This window comes from Ziziphus jujuba, chromosome 6, assembly GCF_031755915.1.
Source record: "Ziziphus jujuba cultivar Dongzao chromosome 6, ASM3175591v1".
In the NCBI taxonomy this organism is placed as follows: domain Eukaryota; kingdom Viridiplantae; phylum Streptophyta; class Magnoliopsida; order Rosales; family Rhamnaceae; genus Ziziphus; species Ziziphus jujuba.
The window spans coordinates 15,833,995-15,846,577 of NC_083384.1; the positions used below are offsets into that span (position 1 = coordinate 15,833,995).

Here is a 12,583-nt window from a genome sequence, read left to right on the forward strand (position 1 = left end):
TGGATAATCTCAACAACCCAGAGCTCCTCACAGTTCACTGGTTGGCCGAAGGAACTATGGCAGATATTAATCGGTTAAAAGACAAGTTCAGCGAAGTGAAGTTTAATTGGATTCCTCAAGAAAGAAACTTTTTAGCTCATTTTGTTAGCAAATGGTGCTGGGAAAAAGATTTGGTTGGAACTATTAATCTGGACTGTTTTCCATGGTTTTTCCCCTTTTTTGTTGCCCAGGAGAATGGCTTCCCAGCCACATCCCTGTTGTAGGCAATGTGCCTTTGGGCCTTTTGGGTTTTGTTTAAAACCATTTCTTTATAGCAAAAAAAGCTTTTCTTGATTGATAATTAACATGCCAAAAAAGTTGTTAAAGAGGAGACCTTTTTAGCAATTTATCAATTATCTGTGCCCTTTGTAAACGAAAGGAATAATTTTCAACAAAAAGGGTATCAAATGGCAATGTATAACCAAACCCATACTGCATCCATGTTGTATGTATGATGTTACTTATAAACTCTAAAATCATATTTATTTAAAGTTTCTTCTTCTTCTTCCATTTTTCAACTATATATATTACAATTAAAATCATATTTAAAGTTTGTTCTTCTTCTTCTTTTAGTTATTTTTTTTTTTTATCAGTACCGTCAAAATTTTTATATCTTTAATTTTTTTAAGACACATTAATATTCCTAATTAAATTTCCATAACAGTCTGTAATTTTTATCTGGTCCAGAAACACAAAAAGTCAAACACAATGTATTTTAAAGATATATATATATATATATAGTTTTGCGTGTTAAAAACTGTATCAGATTAATTGCTTGAAAGTCAAATTTTTGTAAATTTATTTGACCATAAAATCTATCACTACTGCACTTATTTTTTATTTCTTTCTGGTTTCCTACCCTTATTAATTTTAGATTCTCTTTCCAAGTTCCAAGATATCTACAATTGTGAATATAAAATAATATCCAACACAAACTAATCAAATGATGCCAAAGCAGTTACTATCTAAATTTTGAATGACAGTTTTGATCATTCTAATTTACCATGAATAAGACATAGAATAAGATTAATTTAACTTTTTTAATAAATAATCAGTTTATTATCTCAATAATTCATCAATATCTTCAAAATTCTCCAAAAATTTGGGTTTTGCATTTTATCAATTACAATCCTTTTATATTTATTAGCAAGGCTGTTTGAAAAGTATTAAATTGATTTTTAAAATTTAATTTTTTGAAAATTAGATTTCTAAAAATTAATTTTTTTCTTATTGTATTTGATGAATAATAAAAAAGTTAAAACTTATAAATAATTAAGTTTAATATTATATAATAAATTAAGAATAAATATGTATTTTTTAAAAAAATTTCAAAATTAATTTTTTTAAAATTTTCAAAATAATACATATTCATAAATGGAAATAATTTTCCTATATATTTTTTTATATTTATAAAATCTAATTTTCTAAATCCATATTTTTATACTTCATAATAAATATCTAGAATATTCAAATAAAAAAATCATCGTTTTTCTAAAATAATTAAATTTTTAAAACGTTATCCAAACAAACTTAAAATATTCCAAAAAGACGGAATTGTGTTACAATCTTTTATCATGATCAAATATATACATTGAATGACAAAGCATACCAACGGCCATGATTGATTTGCCATTCCCGTTAACTGTAGAACCGAAAGTGGATTGATAACACTATAGGATTCCTCACTTTTTTTTTTTTTTTTTTTTTTTTTTGGTGCGCATTATAAGATTCCTCAATTGTCAAGAGCAGCAGTCCCACTACCCGATGTCCACCTCTTCGTATTACCAAAATACAATTTAGGAAAAACAGAGAAAAAGGAATTGGGGTTTCTCTAAATCAACTATTCAAGGTCCAAATTTATCTTCTTTTTTTGTTTTTTCGTTTTTGATTTTTCTGTTTTTAGTTAGGTTTGGAAAGGTGTTCATTTCAGTGGATTTTTTTTTTTTTTTTTTTTTTTTTTTTTTTGGGGTGGGGGCAAAATTTTATATTAGGGTTTGAGGCTCAATTTTTGGGCCAGGTTGTGATGGGGAAGGAAGAGTTAGGTGCCTTGCCAAACAAGAAACCGACTTTAACCGCCATTGGAACACTGAAGTCTCCATCTCTACGTGATTACCCACAGAAAGGTGTCAGTGATGAGTTAAAGCTTTCGAAGCCTCAGTTTCACTTTGGTTTTTGGCCGTCCAGTAGGATTTCTACAAAGGGTATTTATTTATTTATTTATTTTCATGTTTTTAGCGTGTTTCCACCAGGTTTAGTGATTCTACGGATGAAATATTGATGGGTTTTAAGTATTCGGGACTTCCACGGTTTAATGGGTTGGTTTTGGATTCTGAAATTATCATTGATGGGTTTTTTTGCATTCGGGAATTTTTACGGTTTTTACTCTAATGGTTTGGTTTTGGATTATGAAATTCTGTTGTTTAACGAGTTTGAAAATGATAATGGGTTTTTATTTGTCTTTGCTGATGCTTGGAAAATGTCGCTGCAAAAGTTGATATAAATGAAGGATAATACGAAGAGGTCTGTAGATAATAGTTGTTTTAAGGAACCAATATATATATATATATATATACACACACATATTTATGTACACTCTGCCTTTGATTCAACTTTCATTTCCAATGTTGGTTCAATCAAAGCCCTTGTGTATGTTTTTGCTTATTATAATTTTCCAAGTGCAGAAATGTCTGACTAGTGAATATATATATATATATATATATATATATATATATATTGGTGAATATATTTTGATCAAAATCATATAGGTGATGATGGATCTTCAAGTTCTGATGATTTGCAGTCTAAGGGACGATATTCTCCTGGGCATTTTGTTTACCTTTTGATCTTGTTTACGATTATTCATTAAATTCCATTGGCTGAACTTTTTATCTTTTTTTTTTTTTTTTTTTTTTTTGGGGCCATGGTTAATGTGATTAAATGGTGAAAATTAACTGTTTGTTTTTATACGGAGAAGTCAAAAAAAATGGAGAAATGTATATTGAGATTTATTTGATTGCCTGCTTTTCTAGTATTCCAAGTATCTTTATTAATTAGAAGATCACTTCTTCTCAATGATACAAGCCGATCTTGTTCCCAGTTTTGCTGTTTGTTTGTTTCCTTATTTATGGAAAACAGAGATCAAGAGAGATAAAAGGTGGATAGAGATATAGCCTTTGGTTGTTTTGTTTGGTTCTTATTGTATATATTTTTCAACTCAATTTGCACTGTACTATGGACAGGGTGCTGAGACCAGATGTCCAATTTGATTAAATTTCTTGCACACATTGTGTAACTGGTGTTAACTTCTGTCAATGACTAATGAATATGTTTTATTTATTGAAGAAATGAGTGGAGGAATTTTTTAATGATTATCAAATAGGTGAAGCACTTGGTATGGACAAAGAAGACGCAGAAGAAGACCCAGAAGAAGAGCCTGAAGAGGACTCCGAGCAAGACCCAGAAGAAGACCCCCAAGAGGATCCGGGGGAAGACCCTGAAGAAGACCCTGAGGAAGACCCCGAAGAAAATGCTGAGGAAGACTATGAACCACATAGCCCGTTCTACTATGGCAAGAAGGAATTTGAACATTTCAGCATTTCTGTGCGAAATGAAGCGGAAGACTGTGCTGTTGTGGAAGACGAAAATAAATATGGTAGTTTTCATGTTAAGGATGCATGTGACACTGATGGTATTAAAAATGTTGATGTTCCTAATGAAATTTGGATTGAGGAGCAGGATGACCAACCTGGTGATGACAAACAAGAAAAGAGAATAGACAATAACAATGCACACTTCTCTGTACTTTTAGGGGAGAAGCATGGAAAAAAGAATCAGAAGTCTGAAGTATTTGTTGGAGGCCTGGAAAATGCTTTAGTAGAAGCCCAAAAGAAAAATGGTAGCTTTCATCCTGAGGATGCATGTGACACAGAAAATATGAAATATGTTCATGTTGCTAATGAAACTGGGATTGAGGAGGAAGATGACAAAGAAAAAGATGAGATGGTAGATAATGATAACGAACACTTCTTTGCAGATTTAGAGGCAAGACATGGAAAGAAGAATCAGAAGACTAAAGTACATTTTGGAGGCCTGGGCAATGCTGTAATAGAAGATGAAAAGAAGTGTGGTTCTTTGCATGCTGAGGATGCACGTAGTGCAGTAGAGGAGGATATGAAATATGTTGGTGTTGTTGATAAAACTAGGATTGATGTGGAAGCCAAATGTGCATATGTAAAACAAGTTGGGATAGTAGTAAATAGGAACAATGAACACTGCTTTGTAGTTCCAGAGAATAGGCACAAAGAAAAAGATCAGGAGACTCAAGTACTTGTTGGAAGCCTGGATGGGAACACAGAGGGAAAGTTTGTGGGAGGAGATAAATATTGCTGTTTGCCTTCGGATGATGCAGGTGATGTTGTAGACGAGGATTTGGAACATGTTTCTAATGTAACTGTAGTTGATCAAGGGGATAATGATGACCCTGAAGATGATGAAGAAGATGAAATGGTTAATACCAATGATTGTTACTGTCATGCAGCCGTGAAGGACAGAAATAGGGTATTTATAGGAGGTTTGGATGACAGAACAACTGAAGATGATATTAAGAAAATTTTCTCTAGAGTTGGTGAGATTACAGGAATTAGTTTGTTGACCAACTCATTGACAAATAAAAGAAAGGGCTTTGCAATTTTAACTTTTGCTACTTCCGAACAAGCAAAACGTTCTATTACAGAGATCAGAAACCCAGTGGTACCTTCTTGGTTTTTATCAAGATTAAATTACCTATATTATTGCCTATGTTGTTTTCTTTACATGTGCTTATTTCTTTTTTTTCTTTTTTTTTTCTTTTTTTTTGGGTCTACAATTTTACAACACCTCAAACTGTAGGTCAATGGGAAGCTGCTTAGTGCGTCTCTATATAAAGATCGCAATACCCTTTTTCTTGGCAACATATGTAAGAGATGGACAAAAGCAATTGTAAGGGAGATGGATGTTTGTTTTTTAATTTATCTAATTTGATTATATCTATCAATTTTTCCCTGGTAACACAAAAGTTGAAAATTATTTTCTTTACAATTATATTGAACTTTCTTTTTCTTTTTCTTTTTCTTTTTCTTTTTTTTTTTTTTTTTTTTTTTTTTTTTTTTTTTTTTTTTTTTTGGGTGCAGTTAGGAAATAGACTGAAACATTTTGGAGTTGAGAAGTTGGAGAATTTGAAATTAATGGAAGATCTTAAGAATGCAGGAATGAATCGTGGATTTGCCTTCTTGTGCTTCTCGTCCTATCCAGATGCCCTGAATGCTTATAAGCGTCTTCAAATGAGCGATGTTGACCTTGGGGCTGATAGATCTGCCAAAGTTGCATTTGCATTACCTTTTACTGAGCCGTGGGATAGACAAAAAGTATGTTGGATAAATGTGCTTTTATGATTTTTTAGAATGTTGGATAAATGTGCTTTTGTGAATGATTTCCTTTGTTTAGAGTGCCCGCTGTGTCTATTATTTGAGATTAATATTTAACTCTAATAATTAGAAGAGTATTTCTTGAATGTTGCCTACTACATGGGGTGAGGATCTGTCAAGGCGTACTTGAATAAATTTGGAGTGGAAAGATTAAGTTTGCCAATGATATACCATCAGCTAGAATAAAGGACTTTGGGCTTGTAACTTTTAGCACCCATGGAGCAGCGGTTGCATGTGTTAATGCTATTTATAATTTTAATTTGGATGACAGATTCAGTAAGGTTAACTTTTAGATGTTTCTGAAGTAGTTTTTGATGGAGCAGAATAATATCTATCTATTTATTATTATTACTACAACTGATTTTCAGGTTAAAGGCAAATTATCGCAGCCAGTTCAGAATGGAACATGGAAGCATGTTCTTCGTGGAAATTATCCTCTTAGGAGGAAGCATGGCTCTAGAAGCATTAACGCTGGGAGCGTTATGAATCAGAAAATAGAAAAAAGACCCTACATGGAACTATATTCTGGATCCAGAAGGTCAGAAGAATATGGAGGTAAACAGGCTTTCATGGTCAAATCAGATAAAGGTAAGCCTTTGCCCCTAGTTTTGTTGTTTAACTCTTCATTCAACTGTATATCGATTGGCCTTTATGAAAACCATATATGATTTCTGTACACCAAATTTTTGAACAGCTTTTTCTCACCACAAAAATCATAAGAAGATTTATTATCATAGACTTGATGAACTTGATGAACTCGATGAATTTGCTTTGAGAGACGGACCTTCTCAAAAGTATGATTATTGTAGACGTGATGAACTCAATAAACTTGCTTTGAGAGACAGACCTGAAAAGTATGATTATTATAGGCGTGATGAACTCAATGAACTTGCTTTGAGAGAAAGACCTGCTAAAATGTATGATCCTGTATTCAAAAAGCAACGCAGAAGTCAACATCCTCCTAGCGAATCTGGAAACCTGGTTGATTTGTATGGAGATGCATCCCATGATCAAGCAAGGTCTTCTTACATAGATGAAGGTTTTGGCCAAAGATTTGGACGGCATACTTCAATTCACCGCGTAGAACATCCTCATGATGATGATCCATTTCGTATGAAACGCCGGTACTCTGAATTGGTTAGTAATTTATTATTGTCATTTTGACACTTCTAACTTTTCCATCTTTTCAGCCAAGCACTAGGTCATTTGCATGTCTTTTATTTATATGTTATTATACTTGAAGGATGATGTTCCTTCTACTGCCCCCGTCCGTGTGCGAAGACCTCACTTGGATTATGAAAGCAGTGCTGAAGTTTCTCACCATGGGCATGCCTACAGCAATAGGTTCCTTCTGAAGCTTGGTAACTTGGATTTTTTATTTTTTATTTTTTATATGAAGCATTAAAAAGTTCATGATTTTGCATTCAGGGTCGAAAGATTTTATCCTAAATATGCTTGCAGCAACAGTACACATTATCTCGGTCAAAGAATAGGTGAATGTTGCTGTTGTCTTCAAGACATAGGCGACGTAAGAGGCAAGTCCAATTTTGTTTATATACTTCAACGTGCAACTTTATACTTTGTTTCAAAATGTTCTCAATCTGTTTCTTGAATTTTTAGACTCTGTTGGTGATGTTGATTATTGTGAAATGCACTCGCCAAGTTATATCGATGACCACCCAAGTGAAAGCTGTTTCCGTCATCAAGATATGGTTTTAAGTAGGGGTATGTCAAATTTTGTTCATACACCTGCAACCTTATTCGATCATCTCTGTTTCCAAATTATCTAAAATGCTTATTTGACGTATAGGTTCTGTTCGTGATGTTGATTATGGTGAACTGCACCCTCTAAGTTACAGCAATGTTTACCCATCGGCTGTAATGATCTTTTCATTTTTTCTCATCACATTCTTCATTACCATAATTAGTTTCTGTAATATTCACTTTTTTCTTTATCCATATTTTGTAGGTTGCCAATCACTCATACTCTTCATCTCTACGTTCCAGCCATCATCTGTCAGCTCATTTTACTTACCATGAAGATTTCGGTTTTGAATAGTACTGTAGAAGTAGCACATATAAAATGGGAGTATTTCGATGAAAACTCAAAATAAAGGACCTAGGGGATAAAAATCTTCTCAACATGCTGTAACTATACGTTGGGAATAGGATTTAACTTTTTATATATTTTTTACTATTTCTGTTGCTTTCAAAGATTTAGGTTCTTGAATGGTTGGTCCTTATACCTGTTGTATGAATGAACGTTCCATGACACGCACTGTAATGCGTGTGCTTTCTGGCATATTGGAAATGTGCCATCATACCATAATATTGTTGTGAACACGAACATTTCAAGCAATGGAAGTCCACAAAAAGGAAAAACTAGAAAACAAAAAACAAAAACGGAAACTACCTTTTATTTCTTTTCTTTTCTTTTTTTTTTTTCTTTTTCCTTGTACGATGGGAGTGACATCCAGTTCTCTAAAATGTTTTTGCATTGGTAAAAGCATTTCTTATAGTGTTTGATAAGAAAATACAATGTATGAAAGTGCTTTTGGTGATTTTGTTTCTAGAAAATTCCCTACTTTGTACGGATTTAGAAACTACTTGCTAGAGAAGTTATTCTTCGTAAACTTTCACTAAAAGTTGAAACGAGAAAAAGCAAAAACAGTCGATATTCCAGTATTATTTCCAAATATGTTGTAAATGTAGATGTCATTTAAAATAACAGAAATAAAAAAATGTACAACAATCAGACCCAGTTAGCTTTTCTGGATCAATAAATTTTCTGAAGAAACGAGACTGCTTTTAACTCACTCCTTGTCGACTACAAGGGTTCCATTGCATCAGTTATGAAGCAGCAAGTGCAGTGCAATTACGCAAACATACTCAAAGCATGTCATTATGTTCCAAACGTACTTATTTTAGGCTAATAAAGCAACAATTGTTTCCAGATCTTCTCAAAAATCAATATACCTTGCCTCCGCCAGTCACCACAACTCATCATGTTCATACACAGTTTCGTCTAGATTTGCATATAAAGTGTCCGGTTACGACTTAAATGTGGATACTGCAATCATCTTTTTGATTTTATAGCACCCTAAATAGAAGGAAAGAATTGCAGTAAATGGCTTTTCTCTTCCACTTTGGGTTTCATAACAAGTTCAGATCCAAAAGCACCTTCATAGTTTTACTCCACTTACTCTCCATCCAAACTCAGACCCTACCTAGGAAATATTTCCCTTGTGCAATTTCAAAGACAGAGCACCGTGCTACAGATGACCAATGTGTTTTTGAACTTTGAACTTCAAGCAATGCCAGCCCATTTCCTAAAAGCCAGAACATAGCGTAACCGATTTTTCTGAGCCTCAGTTCTTGCTTCTGATGCCTTCAAATTCCTGTAAAGATTCTTATGAAGTTTAAGAAACTCACTTCGGTACATCCACTTGTCTGTGTACATACCAGATTCCTCCATCAAACCAATGACCTCCATCACTCTCTCAAAATAACCACCTTGAAGAAAGTTCATTAGCAAATACTCATACAAATCTCTACTTACCACCAGAGTTCCACCATCCATGTTCCGCTTAATATCCCCCCACAGTATGGTGATATCCCGGTACATTCCCAATGAAGAATACCCACACACTAGATTAGTAAAAGTTTGTAAGGTGGGTTGGATCTTCATATCTTGCATTTTTCTGTATGTTCTTAAAGCATCTCCAATCATTTTGGCCTTGCAGAAAAAATAAATAGAAGAATTGATTTCATAAACCATTGGAGGAATTGCCTTCTCCTCCTCCCTTATTCCTTGAACAAAAGACTCAGCCAAATTTGATTTACCAGTTAAGCTTGATGCATTCATATACGGTGCACTATTATCAACTACTTCCGACTGATAGGCAGTGAGAACCACCTCATCAGATAAGTTCATCACTATGCCAGCCTTTCTCATTTGTTTTAGCAGTGCCTTTGCTTCCCTAAACATCTTTCCTTTAGAATAGGCTATTAGTAGTGACATATAATTAGTATAGTCCATGGGAGCCCCTGCTGCTTCCATGTCATCCAAAATGTCATGAGCAATTTCTAGCCAACCTAAATGAATGCAAGCACCAATCACATCTGAACACAAACTGGATCCTCTTATTGAACATAACTCCTTTTGAATTTGAAGTAAAATTTTTGACATTTCACTGATATTGCCAACCTTTTTATACCCACAAATGAGCTTGGTCAGTGCCTTGTTACTAAGGACAAGTTGCCCATTCCTAAACATAACAAGCTCTTGTCTACCTTCCAGTTTGAGGACAGAATCCTTATGTAACAGTGCAGGCCTAATCTGCATCTTCAATGGAGTCCTTAGATTATGAGATCCAATTGGAACAAGATAAGCCTTTTCCAATTCCTTTCTATCTCTCTGAACAGGAACAGACTCCTGATACCTACAGAAGTCCAACACAAGCTCAGCAGCAGCACCAATGTCATTAAACTTGAAGTGCAACTTCAACAGACTATCATAGAATTGTCGGTAGTGGCAAACAAATGGAGATGAAAGTTGATCAATATAGGCTTTATACTTCTTTATCTCATCCCTCTGACCATTCATCTCATGGATCTGGGCAATAATAACAATAGTGTGTGCATCAGCAATAACACCTGCTTGAGCCATCAATTCAATCATCTGTTGGCCTTTGAAAGATAATTTAAACCTCACACAAGCGTGAAGGACAAGATTAAAGATCATTGTATCAGGTTTCATCAGCTTCGCACGGTTGCTCTTATTTTCAGTTAAGCGGAGGTAACATTCACATATCTGAATCAAGAAATTGGATGCAAGATGTGTACCAATTTCTGTCTTCACCAAATGAAGAACAACCAACAACAAAACATCCATGGAAGGTAAAACCTCTTTATCCAACATCAACCTAAGAATCTTTGTAGCATGACTAGGAATCTGCGAACGGGCTAAGGACAGGGAGAGCTTTGTTAGAATATCAGGCTTCAGGAGAGCAGATTTCTCTTTTAAAATTAACAGGACCAAGTCAGAGGCTTTACGCAGCCAGAAATGATCAGATGAATAAGACATTTCAGTGATCAACATATGCAAAATGGAATTCTCAGGAAATCCATACAACTTCTTAAAATCATTAAAAGATTCCCATGCTTCCTCAACTTGATGATTCTTCAGGGCTAGTTCAAGCTTCTTCAACAAAACCCCATGAGAGGAACCTTCCCAACATAGCCTTTGAGGCTGAATACTAGTAGAAAAATGCAATGTAGATAGATTCTGATTCTTGTTACCATCAAATATAAATGCAGGTGAAACAAAACTTCTGCTCAAAACAGATTCTCTACTATAAACTGAGAGTAAGCCAATCCTCTGAACTGCTGAAGCCACACGAAATCCCATCAAACCATTCCGGATGAAACGGGGATGAACTAGAATTTCTTTCAGCAAAAGGATAGCCATGAAGACGCACCAATATAACCATGACAAAACAAGGTAATATAATGTAACTAACTATTTATCATCACCAAAAGTTACTAGAGCTAATACTTAGCAAAGGTGAGATTTTTCATGCACAAAAAACAATATCTAAGATGTGCCTTTTAAACCTCCAAATGGTACTCAAACTTCAAGATGCACCAAATATTTCTAATACCCAGATATCCAGATATCCGAAACCAGTAACAACATGTTTAGCAAGATTTAGGAAATTCAGCAAAAAATTGAGGCCTCCAGTTGAATTTCACAGAGTAGAAGATAACAAAATAAAATTTTGACGGTAACCCTTTGATTTTTATGTAATTTAAACCATAATAAGAAATGGGGTTTCTGCGAAATTGAATAAAAAAAAGAGTAATTCAAAAAAGAGAGAGAATTACAGAGTCATATAGGATATTGGCGAGCCGCTTGAAACTCTGAATTCAATAAAGCTTCTTCTTCATTATCTTACGGAGATGGTGTCGAGGAAGAGAAGGTTTCGAAGATAGAGCTTGTATCGAAGAGGAAGAGACAGAGACACAGAGACACTGACAGGGACGAAAAGAGAGAGAAAACCGGAGAAAATAGGAACGTGTTTTTGATTGGCGCTTTCAACCGGCATTGACCAGTCGTCGACTAGCCGGGTTAGCTCCGTCACTGGTCTTGCAGACCGGGGATTGATTTTCTCAGAGAGTCTCTGGAAATAAAAGAACCGAGGCACCTGATGAAGAAGGATAGCGATTGAAAATTATAAAAATAACGATGGCAGTTTTGGTAATTCAGAATTATTTATTTTTGTTATTTCGAGAACTTGTATACCATTTTTATTTTGACCATCAAAAGAGAGGGAAAATAATTTTTTTTTATTAAATATTTATCTATTACAAATTATAAGCTATATGTATTCTAAAATAATTTTATAGTTACCTTTTGACCAATTCTATTTAAATATGTTAATTAGACTTTAATGCACTCTAGTTTCGGGATTTTGCAAAATTTTCTATTTTAGAACCAACCACATTGAGCTCTTAATTTTTCATTTTGTATACATTGATACAATTGATAATGAAATTAACATGATATTAATGGTTTAATATGATATATTAAATTAAGTTTCTTAAATTATGTATTTTAGAACCTATAAATTATGTTGCTTGTCATTAATATGAAAAAAATAAAGGTAATTATTAAAGTAATGAATTAGGATTGGATTCAATTGGATTACTGTGCCAAAAAAAAAATCTTAATTGCAAAATTTTAAAATTAAAAGGTACTAAAAATGCAATTTAAAAAAAAAAATGACTGAATTTAGACTACTTGATACAAATAGCGGAAAAAAACAAATAATAAAATAAGGAAACAATGACTTGACAATATCTTTCCTATATAACATGCCATGTGATTCAAAATGGACATGAAACCACTAAATTTCCAAAATAACTTTCCAGATTTTGGGCTTTTATTAAAAAAATTTAATTTCAAAATTTATAATCTACTCCTTTCAAATTTCTATTTTATTTAAATTTAAATGAAGTTCAATTGAAATTAAAGTCAAGTATATGAGGATAAATAGCAAATTTTTTAAAAGCAAATTATA

The 12,583-nt window shown here is 33.6% G+C and overlaps 2 protein-coding genes across 3 annotated transcripts; one reads left to right on the plus strand and one right to left on the minus strand.

Annotated features, from left to right (window-relative positions):
• The first annotated feature begins 1,740 nt into the window (after positions 1-1,740).
• On the plus strand, positions 1,741-7,715 carry LOC107435755 (uncharacterized). 2 transcript variants are annotated; one of them, XM_016047379.4, is made up of 12 exons: positions 1,741-1,888; positions 2,031-2,240; positions 3,419-4,788; positions 4,927-5,016; positions 5,208-5,441; positions 5,870-6,089; positions 6,196-6,638; positions 6,745-6,845; positions 6,930-7,036; positions 7,122-7,226; positions 7,312-7,379; positions 7,471-7,715. In XM_016047379.4, exons 2-12 carry the CDS (start codon positions 2,063-2,065, stop codon positions 7,558-7,560), a joined length of 3,006 nt encoding a protein of 1,001 aa, XP_015902865.3. In that variant the 5' UTR covers positions 1,741-1,888; positions 2,031-2,062; the 3' UTR covers positions 7,561-7,715. The 2 variants fall into 2 exon arrangements, with proteins under 2 accessions (XP_015902865.3, XP_015902867.3); XM_016047381.4 differs by lacking the exon at positions 2,031-2,240 and having other exon boundaries at positions 1,747-1,888.
• Positions 7,716-8,161: 446 nt separating this feature from the next.
• On the minus strand, positions 8,162-11,728 carry LOC107403304 (pentatricopeptide repeat-containing protein At4g17616). Its single transcript, XM_025068184.3, has one exon. It carries the CDS (start codon positions 10,969-10,971, stop codon positions 8,809-8,811), a length of 2,163 nt encoding a protein of 720 aa, XP_024923952.3. The 5' UTR covers positions 10,972-11,728; the 3' UTR covers positions 8,162-8,808.
• Between the last annotated feature and the right edge of the window lie 855 nt (positions 11,729-12,583).

Bases quoted from the DNA above. Each gene is read 5' to 3' on its own strand.
- LOC107403304 (XM_025068184.3), bottom strand. From the start codon at position 10,971: ATGGCTATCCTTTTGCTGAAAGAAATTCTAGTTCATCCCCGTTTCATC.
- LOC107435755 (XM_016047379.4), top strand. From the start codon at position 2,063: ATGGGGAAGGAAGAGTTAGGTGCCTTGCCAAACAAGAAACCGACTTTA. The intron at 5,017-5,207 runs GTAAGGGAGATG...TTTTGGGTGCAG, and splicing joins AGAGATGGACAAAAGCAATT to TTAGGAAATAGACTGAAACA. The intron at 6,090-6,195 runs GTAAGCCTTTGC...ATTTTTGAACAG, and splicing joins CATGGTCAAATCAGATAAAG to CTTTTTCTCACCACAAAAAT.